General features: G+C 33.8%; 1 protein-coding gene across 1 annotated transcript in view; it reads left to right on the top strand.

The window, feature by feature from the left end:
• Nucleotides 1-27597, top strand: part of PRRC2C (proline rich coiled-coil 2C) — a 2776386-nt gene that overhangs the window by 462078 nt on the left and 2286711 nt on the right. Inside the window, exon 5 of the mRNA XM_044086759.1 lies at nt 19470-19598. Coding sequence (XP_043942694.1) covers nt 19470-19598 — 129 coding nt within the window. The remainder of the gene's footprint in view (nt 1-19469; nt 19599-27597) is intronic.

Below are 27597 nucleotides of genomic sequence, written 5' to 3'. Positions count from 1 at the left end.
AAATGTAGTTGTTAGTGTCTTCACTGTTGCAGTCTGGGTTACCCACCCTCCTGTCCCCTCTTATAGTTTTATTGGTGTGGCTCCCTACTTCACCCTTCTTCTGAGGTGTATTTGCTACAGGGTATGGGGTTTGTTGTATGTTACATTTTTGTTTTACTTTTAGCCTTCACTTTTGGGCACCTGACATCTGGGGCAAGAAAAACTGGAGAACATGGCGTCAGCTGGAAGCTTTGTACCCTTGGCTCTCTGACGTCAGGGAGGGTGAGTACACAGCTGACGCCGGACCCAGACTTTGGGATTCTGGCCAAGGGCTGCCTGCCGGCAGGAAGAACCCAACAGTGATGACTGCAACAGTGAAGACACTCTAACATCTACATTTATGGTAAGTGTACACAACTGTACTTTCTCTGCACTGCCCTTTGGCTAGTCTACTGCGCCCAGGGTCTTCACAAAGTGCCTGGCTCCAGTAATTGCATTTTGCAGGCAAAGAAATATTCAAATGTATCCATACCTGGACGATTGTCTAATTCAGGCAGAAAACATGGGCATTCTCCTAAAACATCTGGGGTTTGTAAAAAGGGTTCTAACTTTTCTAGGGTACACTAAATGAAAAGAAATCACAACTGGTATCCTCTCAAAAAAGTACATTCCTGGGTGCAAGCTTGAATAGAACTGCCCAGATGGCTTTCCTTACGCCAGAAAAGCAAACTCATTTGGTAACTTACTTCAAACAAGTGGCCACAAAAACCCTTCTTATCTGCAAGACAAATACTGCAAGCCTTTGGGTTCATGGCCTCCTGAATTCTTCTAATCCCATATGCAAGACTGCATATGAGGAAACTTCAGTGGTACTTAAAAAGTTTATGGAGTCAACATGGTCACAGCCTGGAAACAGTGATTCCTATCATTCCTTGCCTACGCCTGGAGTTCCTATGGTGGGCAGAGGCCTGCCACCAAAACAAGGGACTGCCATTCACACTACCCCCTGTCGTCCAAACCCTAACTGCAGATGCATCAGACTATGCATGGGGGGGCACACCTGACAGGGAAGTGCATTCAGGGCAAGTGGAACCCAAAGCAAATGCACCTACATATCAATCAAAAAGAAATGTTAGCTGTACAGAATGCTCTGACAGTCTTCAAGGACTACATTCATCCAGGACAACTAATGGTAAAGACGGACAACACCACGGTTATGTGGTACATAAACAAGCAGGGGGGTACACATTCCTACCCCCTCTGTAGACTAGCCATGGCATTGTGGAACACTGCCTTGAGCTACCAAGTGCAACTACAAGCTCAATTCCTGCCAGGAAAACTGAATACACTGGCAGATGGACTAAGCAGAAATTTCATAGGCCCACACGAGTGGAAACTGGAACCATGGATTTTCAACATGTTGAAAAGCAAATGGGGGAGCCCAGACATAGATCTATTTGCCTCCCCCCAGAACTACCAGTTGGACAAATTTTGCACAAGGACTCCTTTCAAAAAAGCTTGGAAAGTGGGATGCTCTGTCCTTCAGCTGGAAAAACCTATCAGTCTACGCCTTTCCCCCTCTGCCTTTGCTCTCCAAAGTTCTGCTAAAAGTCAAACAGGACAAACCAAAAATTATTTTGATTGCTCCAGACTGGCCATGCCAACACTGGTACCCACTTCTGCGCAGTGTCACAAATATCTCCATGGCACCTGCCTCAGACACCTTCCTTACTGTCTCAGCAGGAGAACCAAATTCTGCACCCTCAGCTCCCCAGCATTGAACCTTGTAGCTTGGCTAATCACTTAAATTCACCCTTCGCATCCCACAGCAAACCTGTGATTGATGTCTTCTTGGAGGCAAGAAGGCCTAGTACTAGAAAATCTTATGCTGACAAATGGAAAAGATTCTGTGCCTGGAACCAATCTTTAAGGATGAGCACAGCAGCACCCAATTTACCTCAGATTTTGTAATACTTAACTGAGATGCTTCACCAGGGCCTGTCTTTCTCCTCTATTAAAATCCACGCTTCAGCTGATGTTCATCGTGTTACCCTGCTGCAGTCATCACACTTTGGCTATCCTGCCGTCAGGCGGTCCCACAGTCGGCCCGAATTCCAAAGTGTTGATCCAGTGACAGTTGCTGTCACTTCTTCCCTGACGGCAGTGCGTCAGGGTTATACGAGGCATCCGACGCCATTTTCTTCAGTCTTTCTTGCCGCGCGGTGCCCGAAGCAGAAGCAGTTCGCAAGTGCCGGTCGGCCGACACCTGAGATTTTCAATTTGAATTTCCGTCCGAAGTCTTCAATAAAGCTAAGTACCCCATTGGGGAGCATTTTCTTGCCTCAGTCCGATGTCAGAAAAAGTTAACAATTGCATTTCGTGTGGGAAGCAAATACCTCATAAGGATTTAAATTCCTATTGTATTCCTTGCCTAGACCCAGACCACGACGTCACAGGTTGTCGGTTTTGCGCTAGGTTTAATAAACGCACTATCAAACACAGTTTTGACTTCTCACGGCATTACTTTGGTAGGAAATTTAATTATATCATGCCGTTGGAGCAGCCGACGACCGCAATTCATAAAAAATGCAAGGATATGGACAGGCAGCCTAGGAATAAGCCAGACCCCGAGGCCTCAGTTGGGCCTGTCGCCGGTTCTCCGGTTTTCAGTGAGGTGCATACGCAGCCCCTGTCGACCGCAGAGCTGGAACCCCAGACAGCTGCCAACTCCCCAACCCCGGGGGGGTCCTTCTTAGGGGCCAGAAAAAACCCCCCAAAAAACCGAAACCCAAACCGGAAAAAAAGCAAGGAAATTAAAAAACCCCGTGCAAGAGGGAAAAACCCACGGTTTTTGGCCAAGAAAGGGGTTTGCCCCTTCCGGGCCCCAATTTTTTAAAAAAATTTTTTCCACCTTTAAATTTTTATGCTAAGCTTAAAATTTCCCCCCTCTAAAACCTAAGAAAACCCGGGGAACCGGGTTCCCGGGTTCAAGGGCCCCAAGGCCTTTTAAAAACAGATTTGTTTTTTTAAAGGGATGGTTTTTGGAAGATTTTGATTTACCCCTTCCCCAGGGTTCCCATCCCTTCCTTTTATAAAAGCCCAAAAAAACCAAAGGGGGAAAGGAAAATTTAGGGAAAACCCTTTCCCTTAAAACCAGGTTTTCCCCCCCTTTTCCCTTTAAAGGAAATTCCCTTCCCTGAGGAAAAAAAAAGGAAAAATTAAAACAAACTTTTCCACCAAAAGGGGGGAAAATTTTCGGGGTTTTGCTTGGAAGTTTCCTTAAATTTCCCTTTTAAAGCATTTTGGGAAAAAAAAAAAACCTCCTTTGGGGAAAATTAAATATTTTTAAGGGAAAATTTTTTTTTGGGAAACCCAGGATTTTGAAAAGGAAAAGGCTTTTGAGATTCCCTTTTTACCCCCCCCCACAAAAACCCTTGGGTTTTTTTCCTTTTTTTTAAAAAAGGGGGAAATGCCCCCCCGGGGGTCATTTTAAATCCAAAACCTCGCCTTTCCTGCTCCCAGAAAAAAGACGGGAACTACAAAAGCCCTGACTCCCCCAAATTCCAAAAAACCCCGGGAACTCCCGGGGGAAAACAATTTTTTCCCAGGGTCCCAAAAAAGGGGCCAAAACTTTCTTGGAAAAAAATTTCCCTTTCCCTTTCCGGAAGGGGGAAATTCCAAAGCCCCAAATAATGGGGAAAAAAAAATTTTACACCTCCTCTGGCATGAGACCCATTAAAGGTTTCACAGGAAAAAAAGGTTTTTTCCTAAGTTTTTAAAAACCCAAAAAAGGACAAAGAAAAAGGAAATTTCGGATCTTTCAACTGAACATTTGGGAAAACCCAAAATTTCAAGGGGTTTAAATTCAGGAAGCTTCCCCTGTGGGAAAGTGTTTGGTTTGTCATTTGGTGGGGGCATCCTTGGTTAAAAAAAAAAAAACCCTCCCTTTTTCAGGTTAAAGCAAAATTTTGATGCCCTTTTTTACACCCCAGGGTTTAAAAATTTGGGTAAAAGCAAAAAAGAGGTTTTAAAAAAATGGAGGTTTTTAAGGGCAAAATTTTTTTAAACCCGGTTTCAAAATTTTTCCCGGGGTTAACGTTAAAGAAAAGAAATTGGCCCCCAAAAAAAATTTCCTTTCCAGCTTTAAAAGGCCCGGGGGGGGCAAATCCAAGCCGGGGCAAAAAACACAGGCTCTTAAAAAATAATGGGGCCCCTCCCAAAAAAAAGGAGGGGGACAGGCCCCAACTATAAAAGAAAACCAATGAAAATTAAAAATTACCAAAAATCTCGGCCAGCCCCTTTGGGGAAAAATTTGATTTTTTCCCGGGCCTTCAACAAAAGAAAAAATTGGGCCAAAAACTTTGTCCCTAAAAAGGGTCAGCCCTTTAAACCCCCCAACCAAAGGAAAATAAAAAATGCCAAACCGGGGGCCACCAAATAAATTGGGCAAAGGCACAAAAAAAAATTTAAAAGTCTCATGGAATGAAACCCAAAATTCAACCCCCAGGACCTACAAGGAAAAAACCCCAAGGGATTTTACTCAAGAACCCTTTCCCTACCCCAAAAAAGGAAAAAAGCCTTGGGAAAACCCATTTTTACCTTTCAATTCAACCCCTTTTCCTCCCAAAGAAAAAAATTAAAGATGAACCTAAGCAGCTTCTTCCCCAAAAGGGGGAAAATGTTCCCAAGTATTTGGGAAAAACCTAAAAAGGGGAGGCAAAACCGGGAAAGCCCCAACCAAACCAAAATTTTTGCAAAGGGATTCCTCCGTTTTCCCCATTCGGGTTAAAACCCATTAAAAATTTCCTTCCTCCACTCCCCTTTCTTATCTTTTTCCAAATTTTTCAAAAACCCTGGCCCATTTTGCATCCAGACCAAAGAAATTTCCCAAAATATACCCATATTTTGGGAACTCCCTTAAATTCAACGGGAAAAAAGGAAATTTTTTAAAACCCATTTGGATTTGGGTAAACCCCTGTTGCCCTGGGTTACCCAGTTTTTTTAAAAAATCAAAACTATCCCCTTAAAACCTTTTTTGGGGTTTTTGAGGTTGGGAATACAAACGGCCCGGGGCCCCTTACTCGGGGCCAGAAAAAACGAAAGGCTTGAAAATTTTTCCCAAATAATGGAAAAAGGGGACCCAACCCTGGGAAAAATTTGCGGGCCCGGGACCCCCCATTTTTGCAACTATTTAATACCATTTAAAGGGAAAATGAAAATTACTTTTCCCTAAAAGTGTTTTTTGGCCCTCACCCCACAGCTTAAAACGGGGATTTTTTTTTTATTCCCCCTTTAAAAGGGGTTTTTGGGAAAAATTAATTAAAATATTTATTAAAAAAATATGACAAAATGATGGATATTTAAAAATAGGAATGTTTTAAAAAAAGGGAAATGGATTAAAATAAAAATTTAAAAGAAATGTAGATAAATGTAAATTTAAGGATTTAATAGGAAAATTAATAAGAAAAATTTAATAAGAAAAATTCCAAAATTTTTTAAAAAATATTGTAAATATTTTAATTAATTAAAACAATTTAAAAAAAAAATTGGAATAATAAAAAAAATATGGATAAAATAAATTAATAAAAAAATTTTAAATATAATAAAATGGGGATAAATAATTGTTTTAAAGTAAAACCAAAATAAAAAATTTTGAAAGGATTATAATAGTTAAATTTTAAATTTTAAATTTAAATTTGGGAAAAATTAAAGTGTTGTTTATATTATATTTAAATTTTTAAAGGGTGGTTTGATATTTTATATTAATTATAAATATAATATTTGGGAATTAAAATTAAGGGTTAAATAAAATAAAAAAGTCAGTTTTAAAAATAAATATAGAGGTTTATATATTATTTTTTATAATTATGTTTAATATAATATATAAAATTTTGGGTTGTATTTATTATATAAATTTATTTATTTTTTATAATAAAAATGATTGTGATTTTTAAATAATTTTAAAATAAAAGAGGAAAAAAAATTTGTTAATAATAATAAATTAAAATGTAATAAAAATTAATAATAATATTAATTTAGGGTTTTGGTTTTTAAAAATGTATTTAAATTTTTAAAGTGTTTTTTTTGAAATTTAAAATTTTTTTTGGGAAAATTATTTGGGTTTTGGGAATTTAAAAAATTTTGTTTTATTTATGTTTTTTTTTTTGTTTTGTGTTTGTTAAAAATTTTTTTTTTTTTTTAAATTAAAAAGTGTGTAAAATATATATATAATAATATTTATTTTATAAAAAAAAATTTTATTTTTTTTGTTATTATTATTTATATTTTGTAAAAATATATTTTATATTTTTTAAAATATATATATTTATATTTTTAAAATATATATATATATTGTTTTATTTTAAAATATATATTAATAAAAATTTAAAATGGTTTAAAAAAAATTTTAGATAAAAAAAATAAAATATGGATAAAAAATAAATAAAAAAAGAAAAGAAAAAAAAAAAATTGGGGAAATTTAAAAAATGAGTAAAAAGCAAAAGTTGAATTTAATAGGGTTGTTATTATATTAATTATTTTTTTATTAATAAATATATATATATGTTGTATTTTTAAAATTTTAATTATATATTATTTATATATATAATAAATGTATGTTATATATATATATATTTTTAAATATATTATATATATAATAAATATTATATTATATATATTATATATATAAATATTTTGGTATTTATTGTATATATATTATTATATAATATTTTTTATATATATATGTTGTATATATATATAAAATTTATATATTTTTATATATATATATATTTTATATATATGTTGTTTTAATATTATTAAAAATTTATATATTATCATGTTTTTTTAAAAATTTTGGGGTTGTTTTTTATGTGGGGGTTGTATTTTAATGTTTTTATTATTATATTTTTGGGTTTTAATTATGTTGTATTTTGTTTTTTAAAATTTTAATATATATATTTTAAAAATATATATATATTTTTGTATAAAAAGGGGTTTTTATTTTATATATATATAAAATAAAATATATATGTATGTATATATATATATAAATATATTATATATATTTTTAATATGTTGTATTATATATTATATATATATTATTATAAAATTATATAAAATAAAATATATATATAAAATATATATATCATATTTATAAAATTTTATGAAATGTTATATATATATGTTGAATTAAAATATATTTTATTATATATATTTTAAGATATATATATATATATTTTATTTTGTAATAAAAATTATAGGGATATTTTTTAATTTTAGTATATATATATATATAAGTTGAATTATAATATTTTATAAATATTATGTTTTTTATATATATGTATTATTAATATATATATTATATTTTATATATGTAAAATATTTTGTATGTATATATTATAAAATTTTAATATTATTAATTATATAATAATTTTTATTAATATTATTTATATTTTTATATGTATATATTTTATATATGTTAAAATTTTATAATATATTATGTAATATATATATTTTGATTATTTTTTGTATAATATATATATAATGTGTATATATATATATATTATGTATATATATAATAAAATATATATAAGAAATATATATATATAAATTTTATATTTTAAAATTTTTTTATTTTTATTGTATAAAATATATATATAAATTTTTATGTTTTTAATATTAATATATTTTTAAAATTTTTTAAATATTGTTTATGATTTTTATATATTTTTTTTATTTTTTAAAAGTTTTTTGTTATGGAATTAAAATATTAATTATATGTTTTAATTTTAAAATTTTAATATTTTTTTGTTTTGTATTATTTTTTAATTTTTAATATTTTTAAAATTTGTATATATATTTTATTTATATATATATAATATATTATGTATATATATTTTTATATATATATATATATATGTGTATAAAAATATATATATTATATATATATTTATATATTATAAATATATATATTAAATGTATAAAAAAATATATGCAAATAAAAAATTTAATATAATATAATATTTTTTATGTAGGATAAAAAAAAAATAGATTTATATTTTAATTAATGGTGTAGAATACTTATTTATTATATTAAAATTATTATAATTATGGTTATTTTAATGTATATTTTGTAGAAATTATTTTGGGGTTTTTAAAATTTTGATAAATATAATATTATAGAAAAAAACAAAAAAATTATTTATTTGTAACATGATTTAATTTTAATATTTAATAATTTATATGAAATATATATAATAGGGTTTGTATATAATATATTTTTTTTTTAAAGTAAAATAAAAATTTTGTTTTTTAATAATTTTAATGTGTTATATATTAATGTATTGTTATAAGGGTTTTATAAAAATATTTTTAAGTTTTTTAAATATATATATGTTTCAAAATATGTTTTTTTATATATGAAATTGTAAGGGATAGGGGAAAAATATATATGTTTTTTTATGTATGGGGAAAATATGTAATAGTAAAAATTATTATATGTTTTGTATAAAAATTAAAAATATTTTTTTATGTATATAAAATAAAAATAGGATATGTTATTTATATTTTGTATATGTATTATTTATATAATATTTGTTGTTTTTAATAATTTTAAAAAATATTATTATATATTTTGAAATTATAAATATATATTTTAAATTTTATGTTGTATATTTTTATATAAAAATATATGAAATTAATATATATATTATATATTATTTTTATTATTTAAAATTTTATATTATATTATATTTATATATATTTTAATAAATATATATATTATATGTATAAAATATTTAATATATATATAAAATATTTTTTATATATTTTTAATTATTTTATGTGTATAATTTTTAAAAATAATATGTATTATATTGAATTTTAGGGATTTTTAAGTTTTATTTTTATATTTTTTTTTTAATAGGGTTTTTTTAAAATGTGTTTTTGGGGTTTTTTTTAATTTTTTGGTTTTTGAGTATGTTGTTTTTTTATGTTGTTTGTTGATATATAAAATATTATATTATATAATGAATGTATTTTAAATATTTTATATTTGAAAATAATTTGTGTAAAAATTTTTGGAATATTTATTTTTTATATATATATTTTTGTATATATATATATATGTATATATATTTTATTTTTAATAATATATGTTTTTTATAATTTGTAATAAGGTTGTGTATTTTTTAATATATATATGTATATATTTATGTTTTTTTTATATTTTAAGTTTTTTTATATATGTTATATTAGATATATTTTTTTTTTATATAAAAATTATATTTATTTTGTATTATAATTTTATTTTTATATATATATATATATATATATATATATATGTATATTTTATGTATATTTGTAATATTATATATTATAATATTTTGGGTTGTTATATATATATAATATATATAATTTATTTTATTATATAAATATAATTTTATTATAATTTTTTAATATTTTTTATTATGTATATATAATATTTTAAGGGTTTTTAATATAATTATATATAATATATATTATATGTATTTTTTTAATATTATTATTATTATATATATTTTTATATATTATATTAATTTTATAGAATATATTTTTATTTTAATATATATAAAATAATATTATATATATTTATATGGGGCATTTTAAATAATATAATATATTATATATTAAATTTTGTATATTTTAATATATATAATATTATTTTTATTTTAATATATATTATATTGAATATTTTATTTTAATAGGGGATATATATATAAATAATAAATATTATTGTATATATATTATATATGTTTTATTTTAATAAAATAAAATATTTTATATGAAGGGGATATTATAATATTTTTATATTATAAATTTATTATATTATTATATATAAAATTGTTTATTAAAATTTTTTTTATGTATATTGATATAAAAAATTATTATAAATAAATATATTATATGTTTATTTTAATTATTAAAATAATATATATTATATGTGATATATATTTATTATTTTAATTTTTAAAAAATATATTATTATATTTTGTGTATATATATATATATATATATATATATGTATATGTATATATATATATATATATATATTTTAAAATTTTTAATATATATTTTTGTATATGTGTTTTTATATATATATTATATAAAATTAAAATATATATATTTTTTTAAAATTTTTGTGTTTTTAATATAAAATAATATATATTTTTTTGTTTTAATATATATATATATGTGTTTTTATATATATATATATAAAAATATGTGTATATATATTTTATTTAATTTATATATATATATATATATGTTTGATATAATATTTATTGTTTTTGTATATATATATATATATATAAAATTTTGTTTGTGATATATATATATAAAATATTTATTTTTTATTATATTATATATATATTTTTTAAATATTTATATTATATGTGTAATATATATATATATAAAATTTTATATATTATATGTATAAAATAAAATAAAAATATATATTTATATATGTTTATGTATATATATATAATATTTATATATTTATAATATATATTATTTTTTTTGTTATATATATTTTATTTTACATTTTTTATTGTATGGGGCATAATATATTTTAATATTATGTTTATATATATTTACTAGGGGTATTTTGTATTTATATTTAATATATATAATTATTTATACTATATAAAATTTTATATATTTATATACATTTTATAAAATATTGAAATATCACTATTTTTATTATTATTAATATTAATGGGGTTTTTATTATTTTTTTATTATTGTTGTATATTATAATATATATGTATATTATATGTGAATTTTTATTATTAAAATTTTGATATTTGTTTTTTAAAATATTATTATTAAAAAATTTTAAAACAAATTAATATTTTTAAATATAAAATTTTATTTTTAATTTTTGTTTTTTTTTTTTTTTAGTTTTTTAAATTTTTTTTTGTTTTTTTTTTTTTATATAATATATTATAAATATATATATATGAAATAATATATATATTATAAAAATAAAATATATTAAAATATATATATAAATTATATATAAAATATATATTTTTTTTAAATAAAAGGGAAAATATATAAATAAAAGGGTTAAATATATAAAAAAAAAATAAAAAAAAAATATAAATAAAATATAAAATAAAAAAAATATATATGTAAATATATATAAAAAAAGTTTTGGAAATATAAAAAATAAAATATTTTTTATATATATATATATATATGTGGGTGTATATATATATATATATATATTGGTTTGGGGGTATATAAAAGTGTGGTATAATAAGGAAATAAAATATATATATTTTTATGTGTATATAGATATTTAAAAATTTTAATTTTATTTTAATTATATATGAAGTGATATAAAAAATATTTTGTAAAAAGATAAAAGTATATAATTTTTTGAGTATATATGATATAAAATATATATAAAAAATATATATATATATAAAATTTAAAATTTATAAAAATTATTGTATAAAAATATATTCATTATATGCATGATACTATAAAAATATATTTAAAATTTTAAAATTAAAAATTTATATTTAAAAAGGTTTTTAATGTGCCTTTTTAAAGGGCTAAAAGACAAAATATAGGTAAAAATAAGCTGAGAATGAAATAAGAAATTTAAACCCTCAAAATTTTTTTTAAATTTTCCTTAGCATAAATTATCTTTTCAGTAACAGAAATGGAAAGGGTTTCCCCGGGGCCCCCCAGCACTAAGGTTATACCTCATACCATGTTTTAAAACTTAAAAAAAAATATCAATATTATAAAAAAAATGGGTTTGGTCAGCATAAGCATAGAGACTATAGGGCAATGTGGGAAAAAACCCCATTTTATTTAAAAAAAAATTTAAAACCAAATAAATTTAAAAAGGGCACTTTTGTAAAAAGAACACCCTGGAAAATTTGAATTTTAAACCCAAATTTGGGGGAACCCCAAACTTGTTCCCCTTTTAAAGGGGGAAAACAAAACTCCCGGTTTCCCCGGGGGACTTATGCTAAAAGGGTGTATTTGGTGATAGCCAAAACTTGGATTTTCACATAATAGAAAACCACAGTGAAAAACTTTTTAAAAAATTTCCCAATTAAAACCGAGGTAATCCTTAAAACCCCGGGGAAAATACCCAATGCAGAATCCTTTATAAACACATTTTTGGTTCGGGAATGCTTTGGTATAATAAAAAAAACCAAGAAATCCTAAAAATGTCTGGTAAGATAAACAAACAAACAATAGAAGGAAAGCTATACATAAGAGCAAAATAAAAGGGAAGGCATCTCTGATCAGTATTGCAAAATGGGCACTCTTTGTCTAAGGCCAGTTTGAGAAAAATTGCACAGGACACTGGAAAATTTCCGGCTTTCTTTAGTTATGTTAGGAACCTTAATTCCCCGGGTAGGGCTCGTTACCCAAAAAAAAATACAAAAAGACATTAACAAGCTAATTCGGGCAAACTTCTCCCCCCAAAAGGGAAATATCTTGGCAGGTGCTGTGACATCTCAGTGCTAAAAATTTCTAAAGCAAAAACACAGCATCAAGGGGACCAGATGGTGTGGCTATTTTACATGAACTAAAGAAAGCTAAAAAACATAATGTTCAATCTCAGCCTTCTACAGGATATGTACCCAAAATGGCTAAACAACAGTGGTCCCTCTACAAAAGGGGGTTTAAGGATCCTAAAAATGATAAATATTTCTGCAAAGCTATAAAGGGTCATATGGGCCTCATAAATAAAAATTATACAGACACTGGATCCTAAATTCCTTTGTTAAAAGATCCTGTCTTAAATGGGGATTTTTTTGAAACAGTCACCAAGGCCAGCGAAAGGTGGTACACAGTTTTTAATTAAAAAAAAATTACAATAACTGGCATTATAGATAAACTCACCAGCAAAATAAACCCCTATGTCACTAGAAGGGTTGCAAACTGGCTCAAGGACAGAACCCCCAAATTTTGAATTGTAGCCATGTAAAACTCCAAACCCGTTACAAGTGGCGTACAAAGGGTATCCCGGGATTTGTTTATATATTTCTAGGGGGCCCAAAGGAAGGACTGTTAAAATTCCCAAAGATGCAAACTATAATAAATTAAACACAAGCATCCCCCGGGTATAAAAAACAACTGGTGCCAGAGCCATGGCCTCAATAAAAAAAAGTGTATAGTCATTTTGGGAAAAAATTAAAAATTACCACATATGGTAATTTAAAAAAGAAGTAAATTAATAAAGTTGATGGGAATGTTTAAATTTTACAACCATAAAATGGTTAGAAAAAAATTTTATATAATTTAAACATGAAATTCACATCTAGATTAATATGTGTCTTTACTCATTATCAGGATAATTAATAATGTTTGGGATGTTTGAATGCAGCAAATAAAAAAAAAAGTACCCACCAAAGGATCAAAGGGGTCAAACAGATGAAAGTTTAAAAAAACTATTTCTAGTGGCATACCCCCCTCAGACAATCTGTGCCTGATGTATAAAGCCATGTAAAATTAATGGACATGCTGCACCTCAGAAAATCCCAAAAATTTACCCAAAAGACTTGAATAGCACTGAAATAAATGGACATGCTAGGGGCAGATTTCCCCGAGGCTTTCATCTGGAATAAAAATATTGGGAGAGTCCCTCATTGTTTTTCTTCAAGAGGAATCTTGATAGTGGATAAATGGTTTTTTATACTTCTGTGTCACTGTTGAGGCACAGTATACTAACCTAAAAAAAAGAAAAATTTAAATTTTAAAAAAAAAACACATCTGGCTGGGGTTATAAATGTAGGGCAGATGCCTGTATGAACCTATATATATATATATATATATGTATATATATATATATATGTTTTATATATGTATATATGTATATGTATTTTGTATATATGTATATATTATATGTATTTTTATATGTATATATATATATATATATATATTGTTGTATATATATATATATATGTATATGTATATATAGAATATATATATATAATATATAGATTTTATATATATATAAAATAAATATAAAATTTTTAATATATATTTTATATATATTATATATATATATATATATATATAATATATATATATATATATATATATAGGGTATATAGAGATATAGGTAGATAGAGATATAGGGTAGATAGAGAAAAATAGATATATGATATAGATAGATATATAGATATAGATAGATATATATAGATAATATATAGTATAGATGATATGGATAGATATGGTGTATATATTTATAGATAGATATGGATAGATATATATTTTTGATAGATATGGATGAAAATATATAATAATATATATATATAAAATAATATATAATATATAGATAATATATATATAGATATATATATAAATATATATATATATATATTTTTTTTTAATATATCTGGGAAAAAAGATGTAATGGTGTCTGCTGCCTTTTCCCCCCCTACCTGGCCCAAAATGAGACAGCAAAAATAGCACCCCAAAAGTTTGTAATGGAAAAGGGGTTTCTGCAAGCAGATAACCCAAAAGATGACCCAAAAGTGAATCCACTCAAACATCTACAATGTAACCACTGTCTTTTTCTTCCCTGATCCGTGCGAGCACTGGCCAAATTCACAGAACAGCATAATTGCCTGGGGTGGGAAACTGAAAAAATTTTATCTGTCCTCCATGGTTTTTAATGAGATTTTTTTCCAGGAAATGGAGGAGGGGAATGGGTTTAAATTTTGGGCTGGCCCAGATTGCATTAAAATCAGGCACCCATTTCCCCCTAGTGGGGTTTGGGTGTTTGAGCTGCTAATTTCAATGTTGCCTCTGCCCCGGGTTTATCCCCCTGCTTTTTTAATTGGTTGGAATTTTTCATTTTGGAAAAAATTTGACATTCCCCAAAAATTTGGGATGAACTAGCTTTAAAATTTTAGACTTTTCCCCAAAATTAAAAAAAGGGCCAGATTTAAACTTCCTAAAAAAAGAAATTTGGGGGGTTTCACCCTGTTGGTTTCTGCATTGAGACATGTTCCAGGGTAAAATAGTTTGTTACCCGGGCAGATCTTTTATTTTTTAATAACCCCTATATTTATGCATGTAACATGTTTACAGTGATTTTGTCAGAGCAAGCAAATTCAAAAATACTGTTTATCTTGTGCAACTGCTATTCAGTCATTTTGTTTTTTTTATGTCTATTTTGTAGTTTAAACTGGCAGTTTTCTTTTTTACTTACCTGTTTTGTATCTACTGGGAAAATTTCAGAATGTTCAAAAAAAAAATATAAAGACTTTGCCCTTTTTAAACCCAAAGTTTTAAAAAATTTTTAAATTTTCCCTTTTTAGGAGCTCCACTGCTGAAACCAGTTCAATCATGAATTTGCCTGCAAGCTTGGAGAAGGACAAGGCCAGCAAAAATAGCAAGGGGCCCCCGGACCTGGACCTGGCCCAAAATCAGAGTGTAACCAAAATTCTGAAAAGTACAAAAAAATTTTCCCCATTGTCAGATGAACCAAACCATTGTAAGATGTTTGCAATGCATGTGGAAAGATTTTGTTTAAACTGGAATGATTCCTATTCTTGTGTTGCAATATTCTTGTTTGGATTTTTGCCAAACGGATGATTTCTATACAAAAACTTCAGCTTGGGGGCACCCGTTACCGGGTAAAATTCCCTTTTTGTGATTCTGCCAAAAGATTTTAGAACTTTTGCCCCGAAAACATGTGCTTCACTCTTTCAAGCCGTTAAAAACTTAAATTGTTTTTAATTTTTGTTGTAGTTCCCGCCAATGTCAGCAAAAAAAGGGAAAAGAATCGGTTTCCGATTCCCCATGACTTTGACCTCTGCATTTTTTTTTGTGGCCTTGAGCTTAAAAACGCTTGCTCCATTTGCCAATTTTGTACCTGAGACCTTTCACAGCCATCTGCCTGTTAATCTTTATTTGGGGAAAACGGGAAATGTTTAGCCCTTAGGATGAATCCCCCTCAAAGGGAAACAGAACTCTGTGGAAGAAGGCAAAGTTTCCTGGGTTCTTCCTTTTACCCGATGTTCATAGTGTTTCACTGTTGCAGTCATTACACTTGGGTTATCCTGCTGGCAGGGACCCGCAATCCCCCGTTCCAAAATTTTGGGTTTTCCCCGGGGTTTTTGCCCCTCCCTGACGCCCGTGCGCCCGGGAAAAAATTGCAACCGATGCCATTTTCTTCAGTCTTTCTTGCCCCTGCCCCAAGCAAAAACAGTTCCCAAATGGGGGGCCGACTCCTGAGATTTTCAAAATTGAGTTTCAGAACCAAGTCTTCAATAAAGCTAATCCCCCGGGGAAAATTTTTTTTGCTCCAGACCAATGTCAGGAAAAGTTAATTGTATTTTTGTGGGAAGCAAATACCTCATAAGGACTTTCACTCTTACTGTATTCCTTGCCTAGGCCCTGACCACGATGTCACCAGTTGTCGGGTTTTTTGCTAGATTCAATAAACACACTATTAAAGCGGTTTGATTTTGCTTTACATTTTTTAAGGTTTAAACATAATGCCCCTGGAACAACCCGACCGAGTTTTTGCAAAAAAAGAAAAAGGGTAGCATCCAAAGGGCCAAAACCTTCTCAGGCGCTTTTGCAGTCCCCCGACACCGCTACCTCAGAGCCACAGGCCGAACTGAAAACACCGGGGCCCGGGAAACTCAAGGTATTGGGCCCACGGAAACTATTCCCTCAGATGGGTCCGGAGCTGCTGAGCAGGCATCGGCTTCTGAGGGTGTTTTCCCCTTTACAGCTTACAATTAAGCCCACTACAGCAGCAAAGGCAAAGTCAAAACACCATTAAAGACAAGGAAACAAGTACAGCATTCTCCAGACAGTCATCCATGCCAAAGAAACAGATGCTTAAAATGGCAAGACCTAATTACTTTTAAACAGGGGGTTTCCCCTCCCCCCCTGGGAAAAAGGGCCCAGGCAAGACACTGACTATGATTCCTCTGACCAGGTTTCCATTTCCTCTGATTCCTCTTCTGATCAGGGATATTCTCTTTCCCCATGAGGACTCTGATGCAGAAGAGTCCATACCTTCAGCCTCTCCCTGAGGATTATTCTTTTGGGGGAAAACCCCGCACACCATGAGGGAGCATTTCCATTGGGAGAGCCAGGATTATTCAGAATCCAAGAAAAGGCTCAGAGCCCTTTTTTTATTGCCTCAGCACAGGCCCCTATCCCCTGTGCTTGATATTGTTGTTTTTTTTCTGAATCCAGTCTGTCTCCCGATTTTTACCCCTGCACCAGTCAAGCCAGACAGGTACTACAGGGTCCCTGACCCCTTTTAAAATAAAAAATTTTTCTTTTTACCAAAAACCCCCCCGTGGGCCAAATGGACATGCTGCACCTCAGAAAATCCAAATCCCTTCGAGCTACGCGCTTGAGAGACTTGAATCTCAGCACTGAAATAAATGGGACATGCTGGAGGGACAGATTCATAACCCAGAGGCTCCCTTCACTCTGGAATAAAATCCCAGTCCAGGTTAGGCAGAGTCCCTCATTGACTCTCTTCAAGAGGAATCTTGATGAGTGGATGGGAAATCGTAGGTTTACCCCGGGTATCACTTCTGTGTCACTGTTAGAGGCACAGTATACTAACCTCAAAAAAAGGGCGTAGCAAAATTAATTTAAAATGGGCGACGAAAGCCAAACACACTCTGGCTAGGCTTATAAATGCCCTAGGGCAGATAGCCTAGTATGAACCTATATATATATATATATATATATATGTATATATATATATATATATATATATATATATATATGTATATGTATGTGTGTATATATGTATATATGTATATGTATGTGTATATATATATATATATATATATATATATATATGTATATATATATATATATATATGTATATGTATATATATATATATATATATATATATATATATAGCTATAGATATATATATATAGATATATAGCTATAGATATATATATATATATATATATATATATATATATATATATATATATATATATATATATATATATAGATATATAGAGATATAGGATAGATAGAGATATAGGGATAGATAGAGATATAGGGATAGATATATAGATATAGATAGATATATAGATATAGATAGATATATAGATATAGATAGATATATAGATATAGATAGATATGGATAGATATGGATAGATATATATTTATAGATAGATATGGATAGATATATATTTATAGATAGATATGGATAGATATATATAGATAGCTATATATATATATATATATATAGATATATAGATAGCTATATATATATAGATATATATATATAGATATATATATATATATATATATATATATATATATATCTGGGGCAAGAAAAACTGATGTAATGGTGTCTGCTGCATGCGTTATACCCCTGACTACCTGACGTCACGGAAGATGAGACAGCAACCGACGTAGCACCCAAGAGTTTGATAATAAGGCCAACTGAGGGTTACTGCAAGCAGATAACCCAAATATGATGACTGCAATAGTGAATCCACTCAAACATCTACAAGTGTACACCACTGTACTTTTTGCTTCCCTGATCCGTGCGAGAGCACTAGCTGCCAAGTTCACAGAACAGCATAATTCAGCCTAGCTGGGCTGGGAAACTGAAAATGCACTGATCTGTCCTGTATAACGTGCGTCCTTACCTCCCAATGAGAGGGGTTTGCTTGGCCAGGAAATGGAGGGAGGGTAATGAGCTTTAGAAGTTGGACTGGCCATAGATTGCATGCCTCCCCCAAGTCAGGCACCCATCTCCTCCTAGTAGTGTTTGAGATGTTTGAGCTGCTAATTGGGTCAATGTTGCCTGGGCTGCACCCACGGCTTTATCCCTCTGCTATGTTGCTAGCATTGGTTAAGGAATTGTACCTCATTGTGAAAAACTTGTGCGAGTACATTCACCAAAAATAAATTAATGGGATGAACTAGCTTTCCAGGAATTTTCAGACTTTGCACCAAGAGTGTGCAAAAAGGACACAGTAGTTAAGCTTCCTGACAAAAAAAGAACTGAAAATGATGGGAGTTGCACCCTGTTGTAGTACTGCATTGAGACAGTGTTCCAGGCTAGAAATGGGAGTTTGTCTGCACTCTGGGCAGATCTGTTGGAGGGTGTTGGTAATTATGCAGGGTGAGGAGGCACTAGTGCAGTAGTGATGCATGTAGTGGGACATGTACTGCTACAGTGATTTCCCCTGTCAGAGCAAGCAAAGGTTCAACCAGAAGTACGCTGTTTATCTTGTGCAACTGCTATTCAGTCATTTCGTTTATTTTATGTCTATTTTGTAGTGTTAAACTGTACAGTTTTCTTTTTTGTACAAAATTACCTGTTTTGTATCTGGAGCTGGAAGGCTTATACCACAGCTTGGTCAGAATACCCCAGTCTAAAAAAGCAATAAATATATAAATAAGACTGTTGCACTTTTGCTTGGGAACCAATGTTCTAACAAAGTTTTAATTTCCTTTGTAGGAGCTCCACTGCTGCACAGCCAGTTCAATCATGAATTTCCAAGCCTGCAAGCTGCTGGAGACCAGGACAAGGCCAGCAAAGAGGTAGCAGAGGAGCCTTACGGACCTGGACCTAGCCTACGACCTCAGAGTATGTGCTCACACACTCCAGTACTAACTGAAATGTAGCAAAACAATTTTCACACATTGTCAGATGAGACCAAACCATTGTAAGATGATTTGCAATGCATGTGGAAAGATTTTGTTGCAGAACTGGAACCGGTGATGTCCTATTCTTGTGTTGCAGTATTCTTGTTGTGGGATTTTCTGCCTTGAGCGACCCGTATGCCATTTCCTATACAAAAGCTTCAGCTTGGCTGTTGCAGCTGCATGGGATATCACACGTAGGGCCATAAACCAGGTTCCTTATATGTGATGTCTGCACGCACAGACTTCAGAACTTTTCAGCCGCAGACCACATCATGTGCTTCACTCTTTCAACGCAACTGTCTAAAAAGCTAAGTACCCAGTTGTGGGGTTTGGCTAAGCTTGGTTTGTTGTAGTTCGCCATAGCCAATGTCAGCAAAAAAAGGTAAATGCTAATGCGGGTGCCAGATTCCCCATAAAGACTTGCATGACCTCTGCATTTTTTTTCTGTGGCCTTGAGCTCGACCACAACGCTTGCTCCATTTGCCAATAATTTGTACCTGAGACCTTGCACAGCCATCTGCCTGCCCTTAATCTTTATTTGGAGAACCAACGGCTTAAATGTTTAGCCCTTAGGATGAATCCCAACTCAGAGGCATCGACAGAATCTCTGTGTAAGAAGGCAAAGTTTCCTGGGTTCTCTTCCTCTGCCACTCTGATGTTCATAGTGTTTCACTGTTGCAGTCATTACACTTGGGTTATCCTGCTGGCAGGCGACCCGCAGTCGGCCCGAGTTCCAAAGTCTTGGTTTGGCGTCGGTTGCTGTCGCCTCTTCCCTGACGTCAGTGCGCCAGGGGTATAAAAGTTGCAACCGATGCCATTTTCTTCAGTCTTTCTTGCCGTGCCCGAAGCCAAAGCAGTTCACAAGTGCCGGTCGGCCGACTCCTGAGATTTTCAAAATTGAGTTTCAGAACCGAAGTCTTCAATAAAGCTAAGTACCCCGTTGGGGAAACTTTTTCTTGCTCCAGACCAATGTCAGGAAAAGTTAATTGTATTTCTTGTGGGAGGCAAATACCTCATAAGGACTTTCACTCTTACTGTATTCCTTGCCTAGGCCCTGACCACGATGTCACCAGTTGTCGATTTTGTGCTAGATTCAATAAACACACTATTAAACGGTTTGATTTTGCTTTACATTATTTTGGCCGAAGGTTTAATTACATAATGCCGTCGGAACAACCGACGACCTGAGTTTATAAAAAATGCAGAGACAAAGAAAAGGATAGACATCCAAGGTCCAAAACCGGTTCTCAGGCGCTTTTGCAGTCCCTGACACACGCTACCTCAGAGCCACAGGCCGTAACTGACAGACACCGGGCCCTGTGGGAACTCAAGGTATTGGGCCTACGGAAACTATTCCCTCAGATGGGTCCGGAGCTGCTGAGCAGGCATCGGCTTCTGAGGGTGTTTTCAGACCTTCACAGCTTACAATTAAGCCCACTACAGCAGCAAAGTCAAAGTCAAAAACACCATTAAAGCAAGGAAACAAGTGCCGCATTCTCCAGAGCAGTCATCCATGCCAAAGAAACAGATGCTTAAAATGGCCGAAGACCTAATTACTTTAATTAGGGGTTCCCATCCCCCTCCTGAGAAAAGGCCTAGGCAAGACACTGACTATGATTCCTCTGACCAGGTTTCCATTTCCTCTGATTCCTCTTCTGATCAGGGATATTCTCTCTTCCTATGCGGACTCTGATGCAGGAGAGTCCATACCTTCAGCCTCTCTGCCTGAGGATTATTCTTTTGGGGAAACCCTGCACACCATGAGGGATCATTTCCATTGGGAGAGCCAGGATTATACAGAATCCAAGAAAAGGCTCAGAGCCTTCCTTTTATTGCCTCAGCTCTGGCCCCTGGCTATCCCCCCTGTACTTGATATTGTTGTTGATGTTTTCTCTGAATCCAGTCTGTCTTCTGATTGTTTACCCCCTGCACCAGTCAAGCCTGACAGGTACTACAGGGTCTCTGACTCTCATAAATTTCTTTACAAAAACCCCGCTGCAGACCCAGAAACAATTTATCAGGGTCTTAAAGGGGTTAAGGCTTCCACTGCTAAAAATACTGTCCCCTCGGATAGGGATTCCAGAGCTCTGGACAGCTGGGGGAAAAAGTTTACACTTCTGCTACTTTAGCTGTAAGAGCTTTAAACAGCCAGTTTCACATGCTTAAATATCAACAGAACTTCTTGTCATTGTTAAAACAGAAAATGTTTTCAAATACAGAATGTCCTGACAGTAAGGACATGCAGGATTTATTGCATGCAGTTGAACAAGTGGGAAGGCATACTTTGCAATGTGGTTTTGAAGCATTAGAGGCTTCTTGTAGAGCCGCAGTTACAGGCTCTGTTATTCGAAGGCATGCTTGGTTGAAAGAAAGTTTACGTGACCATGTTAAAGTAAAATGAATGGATGCTCCATTACAGCATGATACTTTATTTGGTGTTAAGGCAGAAGAGGTGTTAAAGAAAATGGAGGATAAAGCAAAGTCAGTGCAGACAGTGAAAGATTTCTTGCAGGTTCAACCACCTAGATTTAGCAGAAACTGGCCTTCAAAAAATTGGACCTTTCCAGTGTCAGGCCACAAAGAGGTAGATGCAGACACCCAAGAGGCATATCTCAGCCCCAAGGCTCCTACAGACCTAAACAATGGGGTGCTTCAGCCCCCAAAGGAGGCGAAGACAAATCACAGTCTTATAGGAAACGGTCCCAATGACTTCCCTCTACAAATGCCAAGCACTTACCTTTTGGCAGCACCCCTAGGGGGAAAGCTAGCACTTTTCTCAAAAAATTGGCACATGATCACCCAGGACCAATGGGTGCTGAATATTGTTTCTCAGGGTTACAGGTTCCACTTCCACATGCTTCCAAAACCAAAAGGTATGCCAGACCTGCCACAAAACCAATGGGCAGAGGCACAAAACCAGATTGCTGCTCTTGTGGACATGGGAGCTATTCAAAAAGTTCCACAGCAAGAACAGGGACAATGGTTTTACTCAAGACTTTTCTTAGTACCCAGAAAGGACAAAACCTGGAGAGCAATACTGGATCTGTCAATCCTAAATACTTTCTTGGATGTTCCAAAATTCAAACTGTTAACACCTCAAGGAGGCATACCTGCATGTCCCAATCAGACAATCTTGCAGAAGATACCACAGATTCTTAGCAGGCTCAATGCATTACCAATTCTCTGCACTGCCCTTTGGCTTATCTACTGCGCCCAGGGTCTTCACAAAATGCCTGGCACCAGTAATTGCATTTTGCAGACAAAAAGGAATTCAAATATATCCCTACCTGGACGACTGCCTTATTCAAGAAGAGAGCAAGGACATTCTTTTTAAAGCATCTGGCGTTTGTAAAAAGATTGCTAATTTGCCTAGGGTACACTAAACGAAAAGAAGTCAAAACTAGTGCCCTCTCAAGAGATAATATTCCTGGGTGCAAGCTTAAATACAACTGCTCAGATGGCTTATCTCATGCCAAACAAAGGCAACTGACTCGTTACTTTCAAATTATGGCAACAAAATCCCAGCTCCCTGCAAGAAAAATTCTGCAAGCCCTGGGCTTCATGGCATCCTGCATTCTACTAATTCCATATGCAAAACTGCATATGAGGAAACTACAGTGGTATGTAAAAAGTGTTTGGACTCAGCATTGTCACAGCCTGGAGACTATCATAACTTTAATTCCCTGCCTACAACAGGAGTTTCGATGGTGGTCCCAGGCCTGTCACCACAACAAGGGACATCCTTTCACCTTACCCACAGCCAGGCGGACAATAACAATGGATGCATCGGATTATGCCTGAGGAGCACATATGGCAGGAAAATGTATTCAGGGCACGTGGCCCAAGGAACAAATGCATCTTTAAATCAATCAAAAAGAGATGCTAGCTGTACAGAATGCCCTGACGGCTTTTAAGGACCTAATACATCCAGGACAACTATTAATAAAGACGGACAATACCACAGTTATGTGATACATAAACAAGCAAGGGGGCACAAATTCATACCCCCTATGCCGACAAGCCATGACTTTGTGGAACACGGCACTGACCTATCAAGTACATCTGCAGACACAATTCCTGCCAGGAACAAAAAACACTGGCAGACGAACTAAGCAGAAATCTTATGCATCCTCACGAATGGAAGCTAAATTCACAAGTGTTCAGCATGATAACGAGGAAATGAGAACGCCCAGACATAGATCTTTTTGCCTCCCCTCACATTTACCAAATACAGAAATTTTGCACAAGAACTTATCACTCTCAAGCATGGAAAGTGGATGCTCTGTCATTCAGCTGGAAAGGCTTTGACAGTCTATGCCTTCCCTCTGATGCCTCTTCTTACCAAGGTGCTACTAAAAGTCAGACAAGATTGCCCCAGACTGACCACGCCAGCACTGGTACCCAATCCTAAATAGTTCGTCTCAAGGCCCAGCTTGGCTTCTACCTCAAATTTCTCATCATCTGATACAACTAAACAATGAGATTCTGCACAGTCAACTCAGACCCTTAAACCTGGCAGCATGGCAGATAATGTAGCCACTCAGACTACACCTCTCTCTAAAGCTGTTATGGATGTCATTTTAGAAGCCAGGAGGCCCAGCACTAAGAAATCTTATGCAGAAAAATGTAAGATTCTGTGCTTGGAAGCAGGCACAAGGGCTCTACCCACTGGTCCCTAACATACCTCAGATTTTACAGTACCTAACTGAGATGCTGGACAAAGGCTCATCTTTCTCATCTATTAAAATCCATGCCTCTGCCATTTCATCTCATTACAATACGGAACCTCCTATTTTTTCACATCCTCTACTGCGACAGTACCTCAGAGGGGCAAAAAATATAAGACCCCCAAGGAGAGCACCGGTACCTAGTTGGGACCTCAATTTTGTTGTAGAAAAACTCTGCCTCGTTTTGAACCAGCCAGCACAGCTGATGTAAAATTATTGTCATGGAAAACTGCTCTGCTGCTAGCAATAACTTCAGCAAGAAGAGTCTCAGAGTTACAGGCATTAATGGCTGTGGAACCTTTCCTCATTTTTCATCAGGACAGGGTTTCTCTTAGGACAAACCCAACATTCATGCCAAAAGTGGTCTCCAATGTGGCCTTAAACCAAACCATTCATTTGCCTACTTTTTACCCAAATCCCCAGAATAAAGGGGAGAGACTTCTGCATGCTTTGGATATACACAGACAGCTACGATTCTACTTGGACAAAACAAAAACTGAGCAACTGTTTGTAGCATATGCTGCAGGATTACAAGGACAGCCTATTACAAAGCAGACAATCTCGAAATGGATAGGACACTGCATCCACTTCTGTCATGCACAACATGGCAAATCAGTACCTAAGGGCATTAGGCCTCATTCTACCAGAGCAGCAGCCACTTCCGCTGCTTTCCTCAGAGGAGTACCAACCAAAGACATTTTAGAAGCTGCAACCTGGAGCTCAGTGCACACTTTCACCAAGCATTACCACTTGCCTCTCTACTCTAAATCCAGAGCAGGCTTTGCCACTGCAGTTCTGCAGGTCTTGGTAGCCTCTCCAAATCCAATTTAGACCCAGCCACCCACCCTCAGCTTTGGGATTCTACCCAAGTGTAATGACTGCAACAGTGAAACACGACCGTAGGTACAGTTGTGTACCTACCATAAATGTAGATGTTCGAGTGTATTCACTGTTGCAGTCCAGGTTACCCACCCACCATCCCCCTTTTTTTTCATTGCTGGGACTTTTCTGTACTTCTCATCTCTATACTACCTATGTGGTGTATTTGCTTGTAGATGAAGGAAATGTTTATAGTAATATATGCATTTTTTTGGGCATAATTTTATCTTTCCAGCCTTCCTATCTGGGGGCACCTGACATCTGGGGCAAGAAAAATTGAAGAAAATGGCATCTGTTGCAACTTTTATACCCCTGGCGCACTGACTTCAGGGAAGAGGTGACAGCAACCGACGCCGGACCAAGACTTTGGAACTTGGGCCGACTGCGGGTCACCTGCCAGCAGGATAACCCAAGTGTAATGACTGCAACAATGAATACTCTAACATCTACATTTAGGTAGGTACACAACTGTACTTTACTGGACTCCCCATCTTCCGATTCAGGAGTTGAGGGTCACTCGGAAGAACAGTCTACTTCAGGCAACCTTTGTGGAAGCAGTTTTGCAGCCAACTACCGGCACGTTCCCGGAGACAGCCCAGACCCCGACTACTGTTGTGGTCGAGGGGATACCAGACTTAACAGAGCCTCCGACAGGGATCCCTCCTCCTGGAAGCTACTTCTATCGGCATCTGACTCCAGGCCTATGCCTAGGTCCACTCCATCCAAAAGAAAAGGAAAGGCCAAACATTTGACCATGACTAAGGAAGGCCTTCCTGACTGGCAGTCCTTCACTTCCTCCTTGATGCAGGCCTGCTAATCCCACCTGTCATCCCTGCATACTTGGATGCTTTTTCTTCTGCATCGGAGACACCAGACTGTCAGTCTGCTGCCCCTAAATACCCTGACCGCTTTTACAAGGTGCCTGAAGATCAAAAATCTTTACTCAAACGCCCCCTGGCAAACCCAGCTGTGATTGCCACCTATCCAGACAAACAATCCAGACTCATTCCGTCTGCTTCACTCTTACCTATTGACAAAGATAGCAAATCTATAGATAGGATTGGTAAGAAGGTCTACACCTCTTGTACTTTTGCTTTTAGAGCAATCAACTATCAAACTCATATGACCAAATTTGCTTTGGACCTGGTCTCTCAAGCTGCCACCTCTACACTAAGGCTGACATTTCTTCAACTTTCTCTGGCAGCTAGCATCCGACGCAGAAATTCCAAGACTTTGGTATTCGGGCCAACTGAGGGCTACCTGCAGGCAGATAACCCAAGTGTGATGACTGCAACAGTGAATACACGCGGGCATCTACGTTTATGCTAAGTGTACACAACTGTACTTTCTAACTTCACTGGGACACCATCAAAGAAAAGAAATCACAACTGGTGCCCAGCCAACAAGTTGTATTCCTGTGAGCAAGCTTGAACGCAACTTTCCAGATGGCATTCCTCACTTCAGAGAAACAGGCCCAGTTGATAAACTGCTTCAAACTAATGGCCACCAAAACCCAGGTATCTGCAAGGAAAATACTGCAAACCATAGGGTTCATGGCCTGATGCATTCTGCTAATTCCATGTTCAAGACTGCATATGAGGAAACTTCAGTGGTACTTAAGTCTTTGGTGTCAACAGTCTCAGGACTTGGAAACAGTGATTACTATCATACTTTGTCTAGGGGCAGAGTTCCTTTGGTGGGCAGAGGCATGCAGCCACAAGGGACTTCCTTTTACTGAACCATTTGCCGCCCAAACCCTGACAATAGACGTATCAGACTATGCTTGGGGGGGGGGGCTCACATGGCAGGCAAATGCATTCAAGGCAAATTGAACCCAGAACAAATTCCTCTGCATATCAATCAAAAAGAGATGCTAACTGTACAGAATGCTCTGACAGCCTTCAAATACCTTGTCCTTCCAGGACAGCTCCTGATGGACAACACCACAGTTATGTGGTACATAAACAAGCAGAGGGGGAACTCTTTCTTTCCCACTCTACAGGTTAGCCTTGGCCCTGTGGAACACAGCCTTGAGCAACAAAGTGCACCTACAAGCTCAATTCCTGCCAGGCAAGCAAAGTTCTCTGGCAGATGACTTAAGCAGAAATCTACTGGACCCTCACGAGTGGAAACTGGAACCCAACTCATTCAAACTTGTAAGCCAGAGGTTGGAAACACAGGAGGTGGACCTTTTTGCTCTCTCCAAAACCATCAATTGAGCAAATTTTGCACCAGGAACCCTCACAGCAGAGCCTGGAAGGTGGATGCCCTATCCTTTACATGGGAAAACCTCTCAATGTATGCCTTTTCTCCTTTGCCGTCCTCTCAAAAGTA

This window comes from Protopterus annectens, chromosome 10.part0, assembly GCF_019279795.1.
Source record: "Protopterus annectens isolate FY-2018-M chromosome 10.part0, PAN1.0, whole genome shotgun sequence".
NCBI lineage: Eukaryota > Metazoa > Chordata > Ceratodontiformes > Protopteridae > Protopterus > Protopterus annectens.
The sequence above is the reverse complement of the archived record's forward strand: the minus strand, read 5'-3'. Positions and strand labels throughout refer to the sequence as shown.